This window comes from Trematomus bernacchii, unplaced genomic scaffold (assembly GCF_902827165.1).
Source record: "Trematomus bernacchii unplaced genomic scaffold, fTreBer1.1, whole genome shotgun sequence".
In the NCBI taxonomy this organism is placed as follows: Eukaryota; Metazoa; Chordata; class Actinopteri; order Perciformes; family Nototheniidae; genus Trematomus; species Trematomus bernacchii.
In genome coordinates this window covers 4,960,321-4,982,134 of record NW_022987910.1, presented here as the reverse complement: position 1 = coordinate 4,982,134, position 21,814 = coordinate 4,960,321, and the positions used below count along the sequence as shown (strand labels likewise).

The 21,814-nt window shown below is 43.1% G+C and overlaps 1 protein-coding gene across 1 annotated transcript in view; it reads left to right on the top strand.

Annotated features, from left to right (window-relative positions):
* Positions 1–7,339: 7,339 nt before the first annotated feature.
* Positions 7,340–21,814, top strand: part of npas1 (neuronal PAS domain protein 1) — a 35,793-nt gene continuing 21,318 nt past the window's right edge. The window contains 3 exon segments of the mRNA XM_034114964.1: positions 7,340–7,636; positions 16,651–16,818; positions 18,532–18,770. Of these exon segments, the coding sequence (XP_033970855.1) occupies positions 16,724–16,818; positions 18,532–18,770 (334 nt within the window). The 5' untranslated portion in view covers positions 7,340–7,636; positions 16,651–16,723.

Here is a 21,814-nt window from a genome sequence, read left to right as displayed (position 1 = left end):
ACATGTAATCTGAAAGTGTAATTTATTAAACATCCTGTTGAATTTTAATGGCCATCACTTGCAAAGTTGAGTTGTTTTGGGGGTTTGAGCTGCAGGGAAAAAATTGTGTTTTTCTTTCACACCACATTAATGTCAGCACTGTCTTTACACATAACGTACATGACCAGGGATGACGGCGCTGACAGGACTTGCTGAGTGTGTGTGTGTGTGATCAGCCAGGAAGAGCTTTTGTCCTTGGGCTGAGAGGGCACCTGGCTCCTCTTCCCGTCCTTGTGATCTCTCTGTTCCCTCTCTCTCGTGCCGCTCTATCCCTTCTCTATCTGTCTCTTCCTCTCTTCGCTCAGCGCCGATCCCTTCATCCCCCCCCCCATCTCGCGCTCTCCCTCTCCTCTGCCCAAGGCGATGCCGTCCTGCAGGCTTTGATCAGGGGGCCAGGGAGGAGAGAGGAAGTGGGTCAGAAAGTTGTGCTGGAGACTGCAGGAGAACAAGGCTGGAATATCGAGTAGGTGAGAGAGAGAGGGAGAGAGGGGGAGAGAGAGAGAGAGGGAGAGAGGGAGAGATGGGGTAATCTAGTGAGAAAGTGATAGAGTGAGAGAGGGGGAGATAGTGGGGGTAAAGAAGAGGGAGGGAGTAGGTAAAGAGGAAGAGAGGGGGGTGAAATGGGGCTACCGTGAGAGGTAGAGGCAGGGAGGAAGAGGGGGGGGGGGGCTGCCTGAACTAAAAGAGTAGAAGGAGATAAAAAGAAAATGAAGAGAGCAACAGGAGGAGATAGAGGAGAAAGATGTGGGAAAGGAGAGGTGTCTTCATTTACTGAGAGGAAAAAAAAGACAACACATTTGTCTTGAACGTGATGCTCGGCATTTAAACAGCAGGTTGGAGGATAAGGCCCTGTTTGAACTAATCTACACAGTGCAGGACAGATAGTTCAGTGTGTGTGTGTGTGTGTGTGCGTGTGTGTGTGTGTGTGTGTGTGTGTGTGTGTGTGTCTGTGCGTGTGCCAGCAGTATAGCGCTCAACTCTGGCTCTTTGTTTTTTTTTTAAGATCATTAAGATGCATGGTTTATTAATATTCAGATCAAACCATTAATATTCGCAGAGTGTTTCTGCTCTCCTTGTGTCGTCAGCTCACCTGGGACTGGGGAGGGCAGAGGGGGAGAGAATGGAGGAGTGCGGTGGGGGGGATATTTGTGAGTAAAAGGTAGGGGTGGGGGCAAAAGATGGAGTAATTTAGTGCGACTTCTGGAGAAGAGGGGAGCAGGAGGTACAGTAGAGGTGGTTGAGGTCCTGCGAGGGGTCGGGTGTATTGTGATGGACAATCTGGCGGCGCGGGGGTGCGGGGAGGGGGGCTGAAGGCTTGGGTGTTTGGGGGGTCCACCGCTGGGACTGTGAGGTGAGGGGTGAGGGATTTTAGGGGGAAGCAGGGAAGCAGAGGGGTTTTGGTTCTAGAGTAATTGGGCCAATGGGAGGCTAATCATAAACACACACACATTAAATAACACAGAAAACACACATTCATATGCACTTTTAAGAACACACATGTACAAATTGTTATGCACAGTTACACAAATACATATTTTTTGTGATTATATATACACTTTCTTATATGTCTACCCACATGCAAATTTGAACATTCAAAAACACTAATTGCAACACACAAAACCTTAATATCCTCCAATTTGAGCCGGCAACTAATCAACATTTTCATTTTTAGTTAATTTTTTCAATTATAATTTCAATTCAGCAAACTGTTTCGTCTGGAATATGTCAAAAATAGAATTTAAATGACATTTAAGGTAATATTTAAGTGGTAACAATCCTCCTTTGAGATGCTGTGACCAGTGACTGTAGACGACAATCTTTTTCATTTTCTGTCGATCTAATAAATGATAAACTCATTGTTTCACCTCCCCTCACATTTATATGAACACACACTCTTCATTGTTCCTGTTTGCATACATGTGCACACACACACTGCACACACACCCACCCACACACACACACAGCGAGCTCTCCAGCCACAGATACACTCAGGCATGCACAAAAGCGGACAGCAAATTAAAGTGGTAATTACTTTTAAGCCCAGAAAGGTGAAGGATTGTATGGCAGGGAGCAATGGGTCACTGTTGAATAGAGAATAGCGGAGCAGGCAGACAGTGTGAAAGGCAGATATGCATCTCAATGAAATATGGAGGAGCATACTCAACAAAAGGCGAAATGGCTTCTTAATGGCCACATGCCCTCAAAGAATTATTGTCTGATAGATTTGGAATATTATCTACTCTATAGCAGTTATCTTTAAACACCCTTTTATACTCATCATTTGTGTGAGCTGCTGAGGGGACGGTGAAAAAACCGCTGTGTTCTGCCATGCTACATTTTTATAGTCTTAAATACTACACTGACAGCTAGAGAATTATGGTAAGCATTTCATTTTCGACTAACAGATGTCAGGTTAAAACATGTCATTTGAATTGTTTAATTTCAACGACATCAATAGGGTAAACATGATAAATAATAGCTATTATCGTGGTTACAATTCCCTCTGATTTAAGGGTATTTTAGCAGGCTATCCTTGCTTTTTCTTCCTGGTATAGGTCCTAATCCTAAATCTTTATATGATACAACTTGTTGATGTCTTGTCGAGCAAGCTCCTCCTAAGAATGCTAAACTGAGTTTGAGTCAAATTGGCTGACTACATCTCCATTTGGCCTCTGGGAAAATTAACCTCGGTGACTTTCAAGGTCAAATAATCTCTTAACTATTCTAAAGTTTGAATAATATTGTGGAAAATCGGCCCATTTAAACTTGATAAGAAAACATGACGTGAGTACCCAGGTGATAAATCATTTTCCTCAGCATTCATTTTATTTTCAGTGTTATCCAAAGAAACATTATACAAAAGACAAAGGCTATATATTAATGAATTGTTTGTTGACTTTTCTTTTTCTTTGGGTCTTATGCATGTTTAGTTTACTATACCAATATATGTTAATCTCTGATTTAGCTTTGTCTCTTTTGGGAAGTATTTCAGCCGAGCAACTTCATTTTCATTCACTGCACAAACACATTGTGTGTAAGCGTTGAAGAGTGTGCCAGTTTTCACCGTGTTTACTTCCCTCTGACACAGAAAGCAGTCTGTGGTCGTTCAGACGACACAGTAAATCTGATCAATCCTTAACATCAAACTTGTATATCTTATTACAGCTCTCAGTATTTGTTTCAGAAAATGCTAGTCATCTGTATGAACAATGAAAAAAGCTTTTGCATGTATGTGACATAGAAAATCTTAATGCCAATTTATAGCGTCTATTTAAATCTCATGGTATAATGATCTTGCCAGCGTGGGTGTCAGTTAAGACTGTTTTGTTAAACTGCTACTTTCAATACAAACAATGAACATTTATGCTTGATTTTTATTCATTCTTTCAAGCTCATTTACATGTTGAGCCTTCAGTCAGAGATAAACTACAGTATAACTTCCGGATATCTGTTTAATCTAGTTTATACTTCTTTTCCACTACATGTTGTAAGGATATATAGTAGTTTTTACTCTTCTACACATCCTATACATAATTCATATAATTGACAATTATAGGGCACTTTACAGTTTATATTGTACATACAAAACAAGTTATTATCTTCGAATATATGATGATTGTTATGTATGGAATTACCTAACAGTATTTACAGCAGTGGAAATTAGCTATAGCTCATTCAACAACAAATACATTATTAATAATTCAAAAAAGGCCCACTTCACTTTTTAAGTGTATTTAGCTAGTACTAATTATATGCTTTTACCTGAATAAGGTTTTAAAAGGTGCACTTTAGTGTACATTTGTATTGATCCTGGAAAAAAAGAGAATCTGAGTGTTTCTTGTATCGCTGTTCTCTTTGAACTGTGTTTTTGAAAAGGCCGTTTTTCTGTCACTATCAAACTGACCACAGCCGATAGCATGTGTAGACAGGCGGAGAAACAAGGCCAGACATGGGTGTGACTGTCTCGCTGACTGAAACAGCCGTCACACGCTGCTCCACATGTACACACACAAACACACTGACTAAGGATTTTTACTCTCATTTACCCATCAATTCAATTACATTTCTCATCTATCAGGCCGGGTAACTTCTCCAGCCTGAGGTAGTCGTTTTTTTTGTTACTTCCAAGAGCACCCTGAATTGTGAAGGGAACACCTGTAATACTACTCCGCGAGGCAAGCCTCCGGTAAACTAAGTCTGTGAGGGCTCAAACACACACTATATGACACACACACACACTCACACAGTCAGATATTCCCTGCAAGTCTCCTTCAAGGACGCCTGGGGAAGACTTGGAGGACAAAATCACACACTCCCTCTCCCAGTGTCTCAGACGTGCTGCACTTCTAATGCAGACAGAAAGCCTCCTCCAAAGAGACTAGGCACACACCAACTCTCTCCCACGCAGACACAGTCTTACACTTACACTTTAAAACACAAATACCCTGAAAAACCCTTCCACCTTCCCATCCATGTGAGGAAAGCACGACACTTTCTGTCTGTGTTTTTTCTCTTGTTGTTGCTCCCTCCTGCTCTCAGCTGTTTCAATCTGTTGTGTGTGTGTGTGTGTGAAGTGTAGGGGGCTCACTGGGACTCTTTGACGACCTCATTCACTCTCTTCTTCTCCCCCCCGGCCGCACCATGGCCGACATGCCCAACAATGAGGCGGGAGGGTGGGAGTCGGACAAAAACACTGAATGCGTCTTCATTTGCCTGAACTTTTCACACGTCTTTTTCCTTTTGTTGCCGGCCGCCCCTTCACTACAGTGCAGCGAGCCGCTCCGCCAGTTTCCGCTGGCAAGACAGCCAACCAAAGCAGCACTTCCCCCCCCCCCCCCCCCCCCCCCCACACCTCTCTCCCCCCCCCTCCCCTCCTTTCCACAATGTTAAGCCCATTTTTAGCTTGACATAATCTGAAATGGTGCTTAAGTGAATTTATGTCTACCTCACTGCATTAACTTCTGCTATTTCCTCTTTTATGTTGCTGTTTTTTTGTAGTAGGCGCAGCGATTGGAGGGAGGAAGAGGGAGGGAGAGATTTGAAACTCAGACCACGGAGTAGACAGCCTATCAGTATTCAGTAGAGAAAGTGAGTGATGGAGGGAGAGAGACGGAGAGAGAGAGAGAGAAAAAGGAGGAGGGGGTGATGTATCAATATTCTGAGTAGTGTTTGAGGGCAAGGGGAACGAACAGAGGAGAGGGGGAAGGGGGGAAGGAGGGAGGGAGATTGGTGGGAGAGAGAGTACTTGAGTGAGTCTCTGAGTGTGATTATTTGTTCACGTATATGCTCTCATGTGTGTGTGTCTGTGGGTGTGAGCACATGTTGACTATAGGTTGTACATACAGTACATACATACTTTATAGACTTCTTTGGAGATGGTACGCAGCAGAATTCAAACATCTATTAGCAGATCCCATGTTAAATTTAGACCATTAATTTGACACTCCCACCCCCATCACTAAGAGAGGCCAAACATTTTTTAATTCTTAAGTAAGGGCAGCACCCAGAAGATTTTGCCTCCGACAGCCTCATCTCACTTAAAATCGAAAGACGGCAGCTCATCTATTAATATCATAATATTTCTAAATGTTTTCGATATGTTTGCAACAAGCAGTGGGAGGTGTTATGGTTTCTTTAGATGTGGAGAAACCTTTGACAATATCAAATTGCTAGGCCCCAATTCCCAGCAGCATGTTTAGACTCAAATCTCAGCCTTTTACAACCGAACTAAGATGATCTTAGCCTTAAAGGTGCCCTGCGGAGTTTTCTTACAAACAATCATAAGTGAGAACACATTGTATCCCTGAAGTAAGTTCTGACAATTGTGTTGAAAATGTATTTCCTTCCTTGAAGTATTTTAAATTCAGCATTGTTTACATTTACTAGCTCAGTCGTCTTCCTTGCCTTTGTTGGGGCGTTACTGCATATCTGAGAAAGTGTTACAAACAAAACAACCCACTAGTATATTAAGTTGTTTGAGGTCCTTTACATTAATCCGATGGCAGTGATGAACGAACAAAGTGACAATCTAGTTGTTAGCAGTGGTTATAACTTTTCTTTTTGCCTTAGGCAGAAGTAGTGTGATTAAGATAACGCATGGGTAGGACAACACATTTTATAACTATGACCCAAGAGCCCACTAGTCACATCACATTCCCCACTGGCAGCCAAACAATTATTTACCCTCCTCTAATAAGTATCTGTTGTGCCTTAACCTAACCAAACCTTAACATTAGTGGTGACAGAGTAGATGGGTTTAAAGGCACTGTAATTCACCGTGTTTTTATGGATGATGAATTGAACCTTAAAAAGATAAAAAAAACAGTTTATAAGAGTTATGACTGTTAAGTGCAGTACTAGTGACTGACAAACCTCAGACTTTGTTTGTTTTTTCAGTGGAACTTTGAGTATTTTTGATGAAAATGAAACGCAACCCAAAAGGGTAAAACATGAACTTTTATAGTTAAAACATGTTTTTTTGTTTAAGGGTAAGTCTCCAGGAATGTCCTTGGTGTCCTCCTTACTGACACGTTACTCTGTGTGTGTGTTTCTGTGTGTGTGTTTGCACGGGACAGGAGTCACAGTTTACAATGCGTGTGGATGTGATGGAATCTCCCACTTGTTTCAGTCATCCCTCCTCTCTGTGTCTCTCTCTCTCTCTCTCTCTCTCTCTCTCTCTCTCTCAGTCTTTTACTCCGGCTGCTAATCAGCATTTGAAAGGCAGCTTTGACAGTGAGAAAGAAAGTGAGGGGGGGGGCACAGGGAGGTGGGGGTAAACGAAAGCATGAGACACAGTGAGTTAGGGAGCGAGAGCCAGAGAGAGACTGAGGCGAGGGGCTGTACAAGCATGCCTTTTATATTTACTAGTGACTGAGAGAGAGAGGGAGAGGGAGAGGGAGAGCGCAGCTGAAGGCAGAGACAACTGGTGTGCACGGCTTTCCCAAGAGGAAATGAAAAGAAAGAAGCTCAGCAAGGAGAGTGAATGAGTGAGCGGGAGAGAGGAGGGGTGGGAGGGAGGGAGCATGCCGGCTGGAGAGAGAGAGCCGTAGTGAGGGGGGAGAGAGAGCGAGAAAGAGATTCTCACACTGGCTGTGTCCTAATCCGAGTCCATCTCCAAGAAGCAGCGGAGCAGAGTGTTGGTGAAGTGAGTCTGAGAGCCAGGGAGAGCTACACCAGCTAGCTCCACTCACACACACTGACACACACACACACACACACACACACACACACACACACACATACACACACACACACACACACACACACACACAGAGACACACACTCTCTCTTGCAACGGGAGTCCGAGATGTGTCCGGCTGCACGGCCACCTCTTTTGTGAAAGTGAGGGGATTGACGCTGCCCCCGTCCCAGCCCCCTTGGCTCACACACACAGTGTTTGTTTGCTGTGTTTAAGCTCGAGGTGCTGGTGGAGGTGCTGGTGTGGTGGGGGGGCACCGCCAGGGCAGAGCAGGGGCTCCGGAGGGGAGAAGAAAAAGAAGAAGAAGAGGAAGAAGAAGAAGAAGAGGAGGAGGAGGAGGAGGGAGACAAAGTGGATCAGATCAACAGCAGCACACTGAATGCTGGAAATGCCCGTCAGGTGAGTAGATAATGGATCTAACAACTTACGGTCATCATACACACATGCATGAGTGTACACACACTTTCTCACTCTCTTGCTTGGTAATCTCACACACACGCTGGACACGCGCATATGTACGCATAGTTATTAAGTTGTCATCCTTTATCTGATTTTTGCTGTCAGCTCAGCAAATCTAGTGTGATATTTTAAATCTCAGTGCAGATGGAACCGTGTGGAAGACCCTTTTGTTGTAACTTTGTTTGAATTTAAACCTTGAGTCGTTCTTTCCTTTTTCTCTGTGATAAGATATCAGCATGCAGCGCTGATAACTTTTTGCTGAGTCTTATAAGGGACAGAATAGAAATATTGCACAATTATTGCATTTATTCAACAAAATTGGCACAATAGTAAAAAGTCATTTTTTCTTATAAAATCAAATCAAAAAAAGAAGAGCTTTGTTTTAAATGGATCAGTCCTACCTCTTTTTGTGACTTGAATGTAATAAGCATAAAAGCAAAATTGTTATAGAGTTAATGAACATTAATGTTGAACTTGTTTACCTAATTAGACTAAATGTTGTTTTCTTCTTTAAAGAACCAGTCTTGCTTTTACACAAAGTATTAGATCCAAACATTTTAGCTGCAAATATTCCCATCTTTGCTTTTTTCAGAAAGGACAAATAAATATGTTCATTTTTGCTCTTTTCTAAATGACGGCATTATTAATGACGCACCACTTTCTGATAAATTGTGTGTATTTGTGTGTGTTTGCATGTGTGGTGTAGTTTGAGATATGGAGGCAGAGTGAGCGCCTGCGTGTCCGTCTCCACCTGCAGAGGCAGAATTGGTCACAGTTTACTGGCTTGGTAACATTCGGTGCCTTCAGGGTGTTTGCAGCAGGTGGTCCAAATTGACAGAATGACTGTGACAAACACATAGTGTTCGTGCTGCTTTAAAGTGCATAACATCTCAACATCACATAGGATTTCTGCTTTTCTTTTTTGTCATTTGTAGATATTGTGGTCCGGCTTGTCACTTGTGGTTAGTCAGAATAGATGAACAGTTACTTAAAAAAGGAGAACATGTGGGTGCAAATTAAGAGGTAATTTGCAAATATGTAAATATCTTTGTTCCATATGTTTCTCGAAAATCTGTGCTATAATTATTGCTGTGTGTTGTGCACTTTCAGCAGCATCATTTGCACACACCTGCTGAGATAGCAGGTGCTTCAGATACACCCAAACCAAATAACTACCTGCAGTACAGACTCAGTCTTTTTTACACGTCAACCTGATTCTATTAGTAAAAAGTGTTACTGTCTATACTTTAGTGTAATTCAACAGTTTTTTAGTAATTTACTCAAATCAAGCAAACCATTTATTTTTAGATCTTATTTTATTTGTATTTTATTTATCCTAAACCGTCGGCATTGCTTCAATAAAGATTGCATTCAGAAGCAACTTACATAGCAGCACTGACACGAAAACAGGCTCATCTCGTGTCATCAAATGTCCGTGGTACAGTTCATACCCGGCCCACTGAGCCTCTCCATCCGTTCCAGGTCCTGCATATGCAGGACGCTTTGGTCGTGACCCATGTTTAGGCCTTTTTATTGGACCCAGACGTGGGTTTCTTCTTCAGCTTTTGGGGTTTAAGGAGCTGCGGTCTGTGCCAGCAGGCGGCTGTGTGACAGAGCCTGACTTGGATTACTTTTGGAAATTGAGAATGTCGGCAAAAAAGTTTCCCCGTTTGAAGGCGGCAGACAAAACCAAGTTGAATTAATTTACAGTAATAAAAGGTAGTATAAAATACTTTTATATTGCTGCCCGTCACAGATGTGCGCTGATGTGTGTTTCTGATTATGCTGTTATTTTAACATCTGGTTTTCTTTACTAGTAGGTTATTTTTCTGTATCAATTTTGCATGAATAATGCTCCCATGATAGTACATTAATATCAGTAATGTGTAAATGGTTGGTAGACAGAAGCAGTCACTTTTCCTGACTCATTGACAAGTTCTCAGGTAGACAAACTCCTCACCTCTCCCCCCCTTCCTTCTTCTCTTCTTCTCTTGATATGTTTGTCTCTCTCTGTTGCTCTCTTGCACACACACTAAGGTGGTCAGTGTCTGGCGTATTGACAGACAGCCGCTCACACACGTCTTGCTCTGGCCGTGCGTGCGCGTGTGTGTGTGTGAGGAGTGTTGACAGACAGTGTGTGGGTCTGTGACAGAGGGTGTCAGCGCGGTGTCAGGGAGATGTGTTTAGTGTCACACTCTGCTGACCTGATCTCCGGTCGGACTGTCCACTCCGGCCCCACTGTGGCTCCTTACATAACCCCCGCTGTCATTCACACGCCGGCCTGAAGGGATCCTCCAGGCTCGCACACACTCACACACACGCAGTCACTTTGTGGCGTGCACGTGATGTATAGGCATCCACACTCAGTCACTTTCCCTCTAAATCGAAAAATCAGGTGCAAGACTTCCTCACAATGACTCTTTATTCTTCTCCTTCTCTTGAATGTATGCCATGACATAAAGCAGAAGTTACACAAATGAACAGTATATGTGCAAATAGTCAAACAAAGTGTCAAGCTTTGAGCATTTTGTGAGAATAAAGTATGCGGCCAGCGTGTATCCTTGTTTTTCCCCAGTGAGCTTCAAGACACCTACACAACTTGTACAACTTTTATGAAGAGTTTGACTCTGCTCTGAACTCTGACATTTGCACCACGCTAATTAATGTGTCTGTATTAGCATGTGGACATCTCTGTGCTGGTGTGCAGAGATAGTGTTCTCTGTGTGTGGTGTGTGTGTGTGTGTGTGTGTGTGTGTGTGTGTGTGTGTGTGTGTGTGTATGTGTGTGTGTGTGTGTGTGTGTGTGTGTGTGTGTGTGGTGTGTGTGTGTGTGTGTGTGTGTGTGTGTGTGTGTGTGTGTGTGTGTGTGTGGTGTGTGTGTGTGTGTGTGTGTGTGTGTGTGTGTGTGTGTGTGTGTGTGTGTGTGTGTGTGTGTGTGTGTGTGTGTGTGTGTGTGTGTGTGTGTGTGTGTGTGTTGTAGAGAGTGAGTGACCCTGTGTGCTGTGCTTTGGCCTGTGGTTATTTGGAGGTCAGTGCTGATGTGGTCTCTGCCTGCGGGAGTGGATTTACCATCCTCTGCCTTATAGAGACCTGCATCCACTTAGCTGACTCTTCTGCAGTCAGAGGGAGAAGTTTCTGCCTTCCTTTTACTCTTTTTCTTTGTTCACCACTATTTTTTGGGAACACTGTATATGAGTATTATCAGTATTCTCCGTACGTACCACCAAATCCGAGTTCTTTTGGTGAAAGCACACACAAAAAAAGAAGCTTTTATCAGTGACTTTCCTCTAAGTCCTGCTGTAGTCACCTTTAGCCTATGCCTTACATGGAGGTCGGATATTTAACCTCAGGATAGATTGCCGTGCACTACATTTTATTTCGATTCTTAAAGTAATCTACTGTAAGATGTTTTTTTGTTTTAGTTGCTCTGGTTAAAGTTTTAGCTCTTCATATTGTAGTTTGAATGTATTCCCTATTATGCTATAACTCTTACTGTTGATTCGGCATCTCTATTTTCCTTTTTGAGTCAGTGGTAAACTATTTAAGATATTGGGAAATCACCTGTATTGCGTATTATTTAAATTACTTGACTGTTATTTTTAGTTTGTTTTATAGATGTGCTCCCTCCAAAAGCGGCATTTATGGTAAAGGAAATATAATGTATGGGATAAAGCATGCATCCTTCTTCAAGTTATTATACTCTGTGTGCTGTCAAATCTTTTTAAACTATTTTCAATATTGAAAGTGGAATACATCCAGTGTATGTAGGAAACAAACCACTGGAGAGCACTCTCCAAGAAAAGGGACTTTTCCTGATAAATATTTGGGAATCTTTTCACAGATACTATCAACGTCCTGTTTCTTAGAGCCCATGGGAAGTGGAACATTTCTTTGGTGTATACAGTAGGCTGAGGTAGATGGTTATTATGATAGGCACGGATTGAATTCTGCATAGCTCCACACCCGTGAGGAGTGGACATCAAAGCAACGCTCACCAAAGCCCTCTGTAATAAAAGAGGAGAAGGATATTGATTACCAAGGGTGAACATTAGCAAATCTCTTTCTCCCTCCTTTTTTTCATCTATGTCTTTATCTGTCCATCATTTCTCTCCCTCTCTCACCATCAGATTTGCCTCCCTCTGCCTCAACTTATGCTCTCTCCCTCCCCCATCCGCCCTCCATCCACCCCTCTCCCCCTCTCTAATCATTTATTTATTGCTGATCGCTTTATTCTCCATTCTTACAGTTTAAGGGACGGTCCACACTGTGACTGTCGGACGCTCCTTCGCTCGCACAGGCTGTTATCATCATTCCTTTACACCCTTTGCCGAACCCTCCTCTTCCTCCTCATCACCGCGGAGATACCTGGGGGCGGGCGGGGTCACTCTGGTCCAATCTAACGCTGTATTGATTCCATTAGATAATTAATGACCCAGGCAAGGGCCAGGGAGGAGCAAAGAGGGGGTTAGGAGAGATGGGGGGGGGGGGGTGAGGATGATGGGAGAGGCGAAGGGGGTGGAGGAGGGAGAGGGGGAGAAGGGAGGGACACCAAGGCCCTTGAGAGTTAGAGAGAACCTTGGGTTGGGAATGATCCAGAGTAGTCAAGGTCAACCGCAGCCGGCGCTCCGATACGGAAGCAGAATGCCGAGCGAGTCAGAATATGGAATACTGATAGAAAGAGATAGAGGGGGGGGCGTGGGGGGGGTCTTCATGTCCAGCAGCTGTCGATTGATCAGCGGCTGAAAAATTGTGCATTAAAAAGTCTTTTGACTTCCAAATCCTGAGGTCCAACCAGGGCCGTAATGCATGATAAGTAGTATTCAGCCCTCCAAGCAGAATACCAAACTTCATCTCCCTGGATGCATCAGACACTCATTTACAACTACTCAACAACATGAAAGGCAACGATAGAAAACTAGCTACATCAAATATTCTGTCCGTGTTATTTCAAACCATGTTTTCTACATTTTCCATGATATCGAACGTTCTCAGTTTGATCAAATATTATTCACAGGAATAACTTACATCGCTGTTGGATTTGTTCTCCACTTTTACCTTTAGATAGAGTAAAGACTGGTGGGGGTTGGAAGGAGAGAAAGAGCTGTCTAAAAACTGTCATCAGAGGTGCTTTCACTTGATTGAACACTGAAAAATGACCAGAGTGACTGCTTTATACAGTTTTGTTGTAAGGTGGAAGCTGATGCAAGATTTTCCAGCTGCACCAAACGTTCTTAACCATCCAAATCTGCTCTCACCTAGCAATTCTTTATGAGAAATGCTACTTGATTGTGTATTGGAGGTGTGGCCGATTGATTATTATTTGCATAGATAAAAGCAAATAAGAGATGAAATAAAAGTGTTTTTTTTCAGATATCTCCTTCTCCATGAGGCATATTGCAAATGATGACAATATTATTCTATCAATCACTTGAGAAGCCTATGACAGTTTCATGTATGGGTCCCAAGTATGAAGTTAGTTTCAATTAGTGACGCGTTATAATTATCAGGAGCGAAATTATTTATTGCAAATTTGGCCCAAAGGACATTATGATATTAAATACGAAACAATTCCCACTGTATTTCTTCACACTGTTAACTGAAAGACAAAGTGATATATGTTTGATATTCTTAAAATGACATTGTTAGATTTTTCTCAGATCAGTTATGCCTTAAAATGTGTCAAAATTCAGAAAAACCCTCCTTACTGAGACAAGTCTCTCACCTTCCCTCTGTTTTAAACTGAACATTGCGAAGCCCCCGCCCTGCTCGTCACCTCTGTATGATGGCAGTGTGCACATGGTCTCCAGTGGGCCATGAGAGCTCCTCTGCCTCCACATTCTCAGTCTTGGCCAGCCTCTCTATGAGCCCCAGGGGTTGGGGAGATGAGGCATAAAACAACCATGTCTCTACCTAGGGGAGCTGGTGGCATGGCACTGAGGCTATTGTCTGTCTGCGTGCTGTTTGACTTAAATGTGTTCATTTGCCTGATGCCCCTGACTCCCTACGGGGAGGGGCGGCACGCGGAGAGGAGGGGCACGCTAACGAACCTCTGACAGCTGGAGGCCCTAATTAAACGTCCCTGCTGAAAATAAACAGAGTGAGAGCCAAGCATGCAGCCAGAGAAAAACGCACGGCAAACAGCGACTGCGAGCGCTCGCCGCAGTGCCCTCCGCTCTGTTGCTGCTGAGACCGTGCCAAGAGAGCACGGCTCTATAGGGTAGGGGTCTCAAGCACACACTCTTATACACACAACATACACCACACTTATGAATATGTAGCACTGCAGCAACACACTGCAAACACCTGCGGTCACACTTGATACAGGTTGATCCCTCCAGCTGTGGGCGCTGTATATTTTTACCCAAGTGCTTTCAAAAGTCACACTTTCCTTTCTCTATATATATTTCCCACTGTGCCGTTACAGAATAAGTCGACTCAGCTCTATTGAGCGAATTGTTTCACACTCTGTCTAGATGACACTTCTGACATTCAGCCTGTTGTGCTGCTAGCTAGCCGGAGCATTAGCAGTCAAAGTGGCGGGGTCCATTTGGGTGAGTGCATTAATGGGCCGCCCAACCTGCGACAAGGTTATGAGGTTGATTGAATAATTACTGTGGAGGCCCCTGTCCATTACGCCCCTGTGTCTGCCCAGATAGAGGGAGACGCAGAGAGAGATGCAGAGATAGTTTGAGACCGAACGATGTAGGGAGAGATTAGATAAGCACAGATAGGGTCAATGAAGAGATAAACATTAAGGTATGGAACGAGAAAAAGGCTGTGCATGTGTGTGGGTTTGTAAGGCAGTGACAATTGAAGAGTAAATTGTTTCCTGCCTTGTTTCTCCCTTTGATCTCTCCGTTGGACTGTATGCAGCCTAATTTGGCATGTAGTGCATTTATCCAGGTGAGATAGAGAAGGTGACAAAGGTGAAGTTGTTAGACAGAGGTGAGCTGCCCTCTCCTCGACCCTGTCTTCTCTTCAGCAGAGTCTCTGAAAAGAGGACTGTCCATGATGCAGGCTGCAAGCTTGAGAGGAAAAGATATAGGTTTCCTATAGTTGAGTGAAGCCTTAGTGTTAAACATAAAGCTTGGACAAAATATTCTGTCAATGAGAGGACTATGGGAAGAGGTTAAATGTAAGGCTGGAATATTAACTAGATTGATCATGTATCTTACTGACTTAAGTGCGCAATCAATTTTTAAGTAAATCATCCGAATCCCATATAATACAACTTTAAAGAGCTACAACAACCTCTGATGTCTGGACATACATTAATCAACAACAGAGCAACCGTTTCAAAAGTCCAGAGACTTTAATTAAGCCTTATGTAAATAATAAAATACTGGTGTTTTTTTGCAGAGAAGTTATATTTATCTATGACTGATTCTTTTTTATTTAGATTGTACTTTATTCATTGCCCTGCCCCAGATTTTGTTTTATAATGAAGTACTTTTAAAACTGATTTGGCTTGCACTTTTTGTTTACTGTCGAAAGGCAATTGTTCAAATGCTATCATGTAAAACTAAGATGGTGAACATGCTATATATTATACCTGCTAAGCATCAGCATGTTGTCATTGTGAGCATGTTTGCATTTTGCAATAAGCTGTCAGGTCTAAGCATCACTTTGTCTAACAACAGCCACACCGAGTTGCTAAGCAAAGCTGTAGACTCGTAGTGTAGTTTAGTGAGCATTGAGTACACTTTAAAGATCCGTTGAGGCATGTTTTCTGATCAAAAGTTTAATTCTGGAAAGAGATATTGGCAGGAAGTTATTCATATTATAAACTCTTTGTCAGTTCCCATTGAGGCCAAACTTTTCCGCCTTAACTTCTGAAGATAATTGAATGACCCAATATCTCCTTTCAACAACTATTCTGTCTGTGTCAAATCCCTCATTGACTCTGCTGCCTTTGAAATTGGTCCAAGAAGTTTTCATGCATACATTTAATATTTGCTGTTTTAGCTCAGATTTGTGAAATGATATCTGCCAAACCTGTGTAGCTTCTGCTGACCCCTCTTAGCCAAGGTCAGCATAGCCATGCTCAAACTCTAGACATAATCCATTTTCTACTGCCCCAGCAAAGCTCTGCTGACTTGATTGTGCTGACCCAGGCGGGCCAAAGAAAGAATGAGTTAAAGAGTGAGAGGCAGCTAGAGAGAGAGAGAGGGCATCTCAGGCCCAAGGGCGTGACACTGCGGCGCTCGGGGCCACGCTAGCCCTTTAAATGTCAACACAGCACAGAGGAGAGGGAGGGAGAGAAACGGGTGAGGAGCAGCGCTCTGTTTGAGGACAGGGAGGAATATTGGCAACTTCCACTACAGGAGGGTAGTGCTGGAGGCTGGCATGAAGCGGCCGTATGTGTGGAGGAGTATTCAGTGCTTTGTCTGTGGAGATGTTTGCTTCAACTTCCACTGCAGACAGGTTTAAATCCTCTCTCAGGGATAAGAGGAGATCTGGTGACTTTCATTTTAATTGTGACCTAATAGGAGGATCATGTTTTGTCTAATGTCTATTACCGTGGGAACAGTCTCTGACCTTTATGTGGGGAAGTACAGTACCTAATTGCTCTCTCTCAACCTCACCGCCTTCTTATTTCTTTATTTTTCTCTGTCTCTGATAGATGAATTAAGAAATCATAGGATGGGTTTTCATCCACGCGTTTCAATGCAAATTGTATTCTTTCAAATGTAAAGCCCTTCATGGAAAGGAGATAACATTTCATAATTTTGTTGTTATTGAAAAAAGGCATATGCTCACACCAAATTAAAAAAGTATTATGTCGTTAAATACATTTTGCTGGAAACATGTTTGATTATCAAAATGCCCCTTTAAACGTGTTATCATCAAAATGCCATATGTGCTGCCCTTTTACTGTTTTATGGCCATTATTGGTGATCATTCACTAACACCTTTTCCTAACTTTTTTGTGTGTGTTTCTCCTCTGCTATCCAGGTCTGAGTCCGTCACTTCCTCAACCAATCAGAGCCTTCGTTAACAGCGGCGTCGGCACTTGATTGGGAGAAGGATGGCAACCATGCCGTTTGTCAGCGAGGGGAAGTGTGTCAGTGTGGAGTGGGATTTCCTACAAGGACTACTGGCCAAGCCTCCCACCCTTCCCTGGTGAGACAGGACACACACACACACGCACACACACGCACACACACACACACGCACACACACACACACACACACACACACACACACACACACACACACACACACACACACACACACACACACTCACACACACTCACACTCACACTCACACACGCACACCCTGGCTGATACTGTATAAGCCTGCGTGCATGGCGATGAATTAATCTCCGCAAGGTGAAATCCATGCATTAACACTGTTGCTCACACTGACAGCCTGAAGAAGAATTTCCTATCAATGAAACACAATCCAGAAGACATAAGTCTGATCTCCTCAGTGCTACACATAACCTGTATTGTTGCCCACCTGCCAATCCTGTCAGCGCTGTGAATCCCCTCCCCTTAGTGGGAGATTAAGTAAATTTGGCTGGAATTATTAATGGGCAGTCATTTACAGGCGGATATAAAAACTAAGCAGAATCAATGTGTGTGTATTGATTGTTCTCGGTGGCTGGGGTCGAGGCAGTATAATAATGAGATGTTACAGAGGGCTGGCAGCATGAGTCCACAACACACACACACACACACACACACACACACACACACACACACACACACACACACACACACACACACACACACACAACACACACACACACACACACACACACACACACACACACACACACACACACACACACACACACACACACACACACACACACACACACACAGAAACACGCACTGTTTTCACTTATTAGGAAATAGCAGGGAGAAACACAACAGCTGTGTCAGCTGATTAAGATATAAACATATGTACACACACTATGTACATCCCTTTTCTTTGTTCTATTTTTTCTTTCACACACACACACACACACGCACACGCACACACACACACACATACATACCACTGGTGGTCTTTCTTAGGATGAGAATCAACAACACAGACATGAGGGAGAAAGAGTGGTTCTTCTTTCTCCTCTAGCTCTCACTCTCTCTCTCAAATGCACACACACACACACACACACACACACACACACACACACACACACACACACACACACACACACACACACACACACACACACACACACACACACACACACACACTTTATTCCAGCGCAGCACCGGCACAATTTGTGAAGTGGCTGTGACAACATAATTCCACCACTCAGGCCCCATTGAAGAGAGTCAATACCCAATCAGAGAGACAGGCTACCTGAGCCCCGGCCCCCCTCTGTCACTCTGCCCCTCCCTCTCCTATTGATCCCTCAATCACGGCTTCAGCTCACTAGCCCGGGACCAGATGAGAGAGAGAGGGTGAGGGCGGGGGGTTTGAGGGAGAAAGGGGTTTGAGGGAAAAATATACAGCGAGAGATCGTGTGTGTGTGTTCACATATGGATTGTGTTGCAAATTGTGTTGCAAAAGGACTTTTCCCTGCCATATATAGAACAAGGTGATCTGTCGGTAATTACCAGGCCAATCTGCAAGAGAGATTGTTTCACTTGAATTGCAAGAGCCATTACTTCATACGTACTGTATTTATGAAATGAGTTTTCTGGATTGATGCTCAGGTGATTTAAACAGAGCATGAATCAATCAACAGGTGGTCAGTACTAGTTTCTCCCTCTAGAGTGCTGATCCAGACTATTTTCTCTGTCCTTCTCTTCTTTTCACTCCACCCTTTGTTCATATATTTCTTCCATTAACACACCTTCCTCTTGTTCACCTCTCAGTCTCCAGAACTTGCGTAAAGAGAAGTCTCGCAATGCGGCTCGTTCGCGGCGGGGGAAGGAGAATTTTGAGTTCTTCGAGCTGGCCAAGATGCTGCCTCTGCCCGGGGCGATCACCAGCCAGCTGGACAAGGCCTCGGTCATCCGGCTGACCATCAGCTACCTGCACATGCGCACCTTTGCCAACCAGGGAGACCCGCCCTGGATCCCTCGGATGGACGGAGACATAAACTGCAGCAAAGGTGAGCGAATGGGGAAAGTAAGACCACTGTAAAGCAATACTGCATTTCATTGCATTGGAACCAAAGAAAACATGTGTCGTATTGAACAACATTTTTAAAGATGGTGTTTAGAAAAATGGTGTCTGCACATAACACAATTTTTTTGTTTCTTGTTTTAAATTGACTACATTGTATTTGAGCTCTGTCTAAACTATATGATCAAATACGGGTCGTAGCTACTGCTTAGGTCACTGAGGTTATGTCCTTGTTACATTCCTTGAGAATTTGAGGCTTGAGCAACCTAGGAAGTTAGCATTCTACATTTTATTGACTTGCATAAAAATCTAAATAATAAAATATATTCAGCCTTTTCTCTGGGTGAGGGAGACATGGACTTATCGCCAAAGTATTTAAAAGAAAAATGTTGCTACAGTAAATGATTTGTTAAATATTTAAACCTTTAATTGACTTTGCAAATGGCTGTAAGTAGGTAAATGAAACACAACTCTAATTGATCATTTTCAGCTCAGGTTTTACACAGTTCAGCCTCTAATAAAATTATAAAGCAGAGATAAATACGCTGATGTTTTTTGATAATTGACACAAACCACTGAAATCTATGCATCCATCGAACATCTCCAAACCCTCAGCAGTCTGATCCGCCCACTAACTCCCACCCACAGACACCCAATGCCACAAAAATCCTGTTCGGACCAGGACGATTATCCAGTCCTCTAATGGCGACGATAATTACATGTGCTGTGTATGTGATGTAAACATGTGTCCATCACAAGCCTGTAAAAATACATGTTCATATAATCACACAAAGACTTCCCATAGGCTACTGTGGGTTTGAATTCATGTGTTGCGTGTGAGTTTGTGTGTGTTGGATAGAGGATAAACAAAGAGGGAGGAAACTATTGGTGTGATTTGTAATTACGGAAATTAACTATATAACGAGGACAGTGTAATTATACAGCCCGTCTAATTGCTACTATTACTGAGGGGAAACGATGCAGCTACAGTACAATTAGAGGTTTGTGTGTGTGTGTTCATGCCTGTTCTTGTCTAATTTGAGGAAATATGAGCAAAAAACATGTGGCTTGATGTACCACACAATCCTGTTAATAATAATGGCTTGATATATATATGAGTTGGGACGGTATTACCAAAACAAAAGTCCTTTTTTTAACAGACTACCCGGGTTTAAACTTGTGGTGGAGAGTTTGAAATACATGGTATTTACCAGATAGGGATTCTGTAGCGTAACATAAATTAAAAGTCAGAATATATGCTGCTTGGATTTCGACCAACATTTTTTTATCTTTCTTCTGTAAGCCATTCCAGTATGACCGCAGCCGTCGTGCACATGACCCCGAAACGGAAGCAGCTATAGGGAATTCAGCCACATTAGTTTTATTATTCACACATTTGAAAATGTCTGAATTGAAAAGTACACATGTACTGTATTGATTTCTGTGCCAGGATCAAGTAAGGTAAATAGATTGTTTGCTTAATGCAAATATGACAAAATGTAATGTGTAGTATTACTATACTTTAAGTACAAAGTACACAATTAGTAGTTAAAATGGACCTGAGACAAAGTAAAACAAATCTCCTTAAGCTTTTGGTTTTTACATTATTTTTTAAATATTTGGCATTTTTGAATATTCAGTGCTCCTTTCTCATTTCAGTCTTTGCTTAGAAATGATTGGGGTTTAATATCCAGCTATACATATCCGACCATTATAAGCAAGACCTCACTGTAAACCAAGAGAGTTTTTATATTGTATAACATTAACACGGTGAGCCCTGATCTTTAGCCACAGTATTTGAAAATATACATCATTAAGGGAGAATTCACTGAGATCCATCAATATTTAATTATCCATGCAGCACTGCACAATCTGGATGTTGGAGTGATATCTATGCACTATCACACGTACGGACAGCCGCGGCCTTGACTGAGCTCTGCAAGTAGTGAATTGTTTTGCCTTGGTTTTCCACGCTTTGCTTTGGCCTTGATATAAAATATCTGTTTAGTAAAGAAGGTGTGCAAGTAGCCGCGCTGTCCTGTGTGTGCTAGGAAGACAATTGTGAGTTATGCTGCTTACACTACAATGAGAAACACTTCTGGTACAAATGTGAACCATAACTGTAAATATATAGATTCCTGCAGCAGCCACACGAAGGTCATGGAAAATTGTGAGGTACTTGAAAAACACAACAAATCTCTGCTCAGCTACAATAGCTCCCGTCTGAATTATCCTCAACATTTCTTCCACTCGAGCGAGATCTGATATCTTGAGTATTTTATGAAATGTTTGGTGATTTTTACAAGCAGGTCACACAGTCTCTGCGAGGCCAAGGCTGAAAAATGCCATGCTAATTTGGACATCAGTTCGAACAAGTCTACCCAGAATGCATTGGCAGGGTTTTAAGTGTGATGCATGACTTTAATTCCGTTAGTGGAATTTGGTCAGAGATCCAGCTGAAAGGGAGAGGAGGACGGAAAGGAGGGGAAGGGACAAATGCAGAAGGAATAAGGAATAGAAAGGAGGAGAGGAAGGAGAGGGGTGTGGGGAGAGAGGGGGTGGGGTGAGTTGCATTCCTCCGCTATCCCTCTTGTCCGAGGGTTTTTGGACGGGCGAGGGCCAGGAACGTGGAGGAGAGGAGAGGGATGGAGGGCAGGGGAGGGGCCGGTGTGGCTTTTGTCTGCTTCCCACGTTTCAAAGCCAGTCTTGAAAAATGAATAGACAGAGGAAAATCAATTGCATGACCTTCACAGAGAGAAAGAGAGAGAGATTGAGAGAGCAGGAGAGGGGGAAGAAGGAGGAGAGAGAGGCAGATTATGGAAGGAGGGAGCAGACGGAAAGGAAAGGCTGAAGGGAGGAAAAGTAAAATGACCCATGATATTCATTCCGCGCGCGTGTGCGTGTGTGTGTGTGTGTGTGTGTGTGTGTGTGTGTGTGTGTGTGTGTGTGTGTGGTGTGTGTGTGTGTGTGTGTGTGTGTGTGTGTGTGTGTGTGTGTGTGTGTGTGTGTGTGTGTGTGTGTGTGTGTGTG